The sequence below is a fragment of the Galeopterus variegatus genome, unplaced genomic scaffold (assembly GCF_000696425.1).
Source record: "Galeopterus variegatus unplaced genomic scaffold, G_variegatus-3.0.2 Scaffold6606, whole genome shotgun sequence".
In the NCBI taxonomy this organism is placed as follows: domain Eukaryota; kingdom Metazoa; phylum Chordata; class Mammalia; order Dermoptera; family Cynocephalidae; genus Galeopterus; species Galeopterus variegatus.
Window position 1 is genome coordinate 38,811 of NW_007732717.1, and position 2,670 is coordinate 41,480.

General features: G+C 49.7%; 1 protein-coding gene and 1 non-coding gene across 2 annotated transcripts in view; one reads left to right on the forward strand and one right to left on the reverse strand.

Moving 5' to 3' along the window:
- The window catches only part of LOC103606479 (EF-hand and coiled-coil domain-containing protein 1-like), a 44,254-nt gene that overhangs the window by 4,895 nt on the left and 36,689 nt on the right, over positions 1 to 2,670 (reverse strand). Inside the window, exon 8 of the mRNA XM_008591069.1 lies at positions 560 to 700. Within this exon, the coding sequence (XP_008589291.1) occupies positions 560 to 700 (141 nt within the window). The remainder of the gene's footprint in view (positions 1 to 559; positions 701 to 2,670) is intronic.
- TRNAV-GAC lies at positions 2,598 to 2,670 on the forward strand. The gene has a single exon. It is a non-coding gene; the product is annotated as a tRNA-Val (tRNA).

Here is a 2,670-nt window from a genome sequence, read left to right on the forward strand (position 1 = left end):
GTAAGGGGATCTTAACCCTTGACTTGGTGTTGTCAGCACCACGCTCAGCCAGTGAGCGAACCGGCCATCCCTATATGGGATCCGAACCCGGGGCCTTGGTGTTATCAGCACCACACTCTCCCGAGTGAGCCACGGGCCGGCCCGGGTGATAGATGTTTTTGATGTAGACTCATCCTTGAATTCCTGGGCTGAGTCCAACTTGGTTATGTAGCAATTCTTAAACACTGTCAGATTTGGTTTGCTAGAATTTTATTTAATAGTTCTGCATCCATGTTTAAATGTGACGTAGGCTTATAATTTTCCTTTTTGTATTTATCCTTTCTAGTTTTGAGATCATAGGCACATTAGCTTCATCTAATGAGCCTGGTCCCCTCCCCTCCCCCTGCCCTCTGAAACCCTTTCTTTTAGTTGGCTTAGTTGGCTTCTCTGAACCTCCATTTCTGAGCCTCCATGTCTGCTTACTGTGAGGGGAGCCCATGCCCAGTGCCTGACACAGGCAGGGGCTCCTTCCCGAGAGCACATTTCCCTTCCCCGAATGTGCCAGCTCCCATGAGCTCACCAGGTCCCGGAGCCTCTGCAGGAGCTGCAGCACATCCACCAGCTTCTCCTCCAGCAGGGACAGCCGCACCCTCTCGGTCTCCACCAACTGCAGCTCCAGCCTCAGATGCTCATTCTCCTCCACCTTCCTCTGTAGCTCTGCCTATGGGGAAAAAGGGGCTCATCACTTGCCCTGCTGCCCTTTCCCCCATACTCATGACACCTCCCCAGCAAGTACCATGGCCCTCCTTGACCTTTTCACAGAGGTCATCTCATCTGGTCTCTCCCAGCCTGTTAGGTGACTGGGCAGACAAACTACCCTGTCTGCCTGAGGCCAGCAGTGAGGCCCAGAGAAGCTGAGTGCCTGGCCTAAAGCTGCACAGCGAGTTGGACTGATGTAAGAGCATGCATATTTTGTTCTCTAGTCTAAGAACTTTATTATTCCTTCTCTTCTCTGTCTGGTTTCTATTCTTTTTAATTAATTTGTTTTGGTGGCAAGCAACAGAAACCAATCTTGCTAGTTTAAACAGAAATGGAATTTAGTGGCAGGCTAATAAGCAGTTCTCAGAATGGACTGGCAGCTGCCAAACCTCAGGAATGGGGCAGCTATGGGGGTTGAGACAGCAGGAAGTTCTCAAGTCTCTTGTCCTGGGCCACAGCTGAAAAAGACCCTCTCCAGCCATTTCCCCCACCTCTCCCAGGATGGAGAGCCCCAAGAGAGGGGCCTGAAAGGCCCATCCAGGGGGGCCAACAAGACCACCAATCCCACCAGGATACCAGGAGTTGACAACAGGCAGTCACAAGGTGTCACATGGCCACTCACCTTCTAAAGTGGGCATGCCAGGCACAAAGCAGTGCCCACCCTTGGCACCAGGGGGAAAGAGAAGCAGTGGAAGGTCTGGTGCCTTTGGGTGTTCAGGGTCCCTTCTGGGCTCCTAGGGGAGAAGGGGAGGCTCAGTGCCTCCACCCATTATAGGTGGGACTTGAAGGCTGGCTAATTCTAGAATGCCCCCAGCCCGTTTCCTTGAAATTTACTTAGAAATGGTGTGGTGGCTATGCCCTTTGGAACTTGGTGACTGCCAGTTTATTTCTAGATGGCCCACAGCACTACACTTTGTATATATGGTAACCCCTCCCCTGCCAAAAGGCTATGACTTCCCTGAGGGGTGCCCAGGCAGGCAAGATCAAGGCCTCCAGGAAAATAGAGTGATATGAAAACGACCTTAAACAAATAAGATCAACACAACACAGGAGAGTGCTAGAAGAGATATGCTTCTAAAACAGGGATAACCATAACTCATATGTATTGAGAGCTCACCGCAGTGCTCGCCCATCTGATACATGTAGCATAGTATTATTATTATTATGCCCATTTTATAGATGAGGAAACTGAGGTACAGAAAAGTTGAGTAATTTTCCCAAGTCACACAGTTAATACAGCCAGGATTTGAAGACAGGCAGTCTTGCTCTGGCACATAATTACCATGTCATGCCAGTTGGCATCAGCTGCCTGCTCTGGTGAGTAACATTTCTTCTGAATCACTTTCTTAGAATTTTCAGGGCTTATCACAGGAGGGGTGCACCCACCCGAGGCAGGGGCTCCAGAAGTTGGAAGTGGTGCAGACCCTGTTTCACTGGGAAGTTTAGAAGCAGCCACACTGGCTTGCCATTAACAACATTCATCTTTGTTCCCCTTTGCAAATCTCAACAAAATTTTTGCATGATCTTGGTCCTTATCCATTTATTGCAGTGCTCAGGGCCTGCTTTTTTCTGTCTCGGTCTTTGATTTGATATGCTCCCTTGCTCTTTCCTCTCCCCAGTGACTCACCCAGTGGCCTCCAGAAGATGGTGCAGCATGGCTGCCTTGGCTTAAGGGGGCACACTGGCGTGGTTGAAGGCATAGGCCCTGGCCCAGCCCACCTGACCTCTCTCAAACTGTTCCCTACCCCATTGAACTCTTTGAACATAAAATGAAACAAGCATGTCTGCCCAGCACATGATTCATGTGCAGTACATGTCAGCTGGTGTCATTTTTAAAAGTTATTATTTAAGGATAAGTTGGCTGGTTAGCTCAGTTGGTTAGAGCATGGTGCTGACAACACCAAGGTCCAGGATTCAATCCCTGTACCAGCC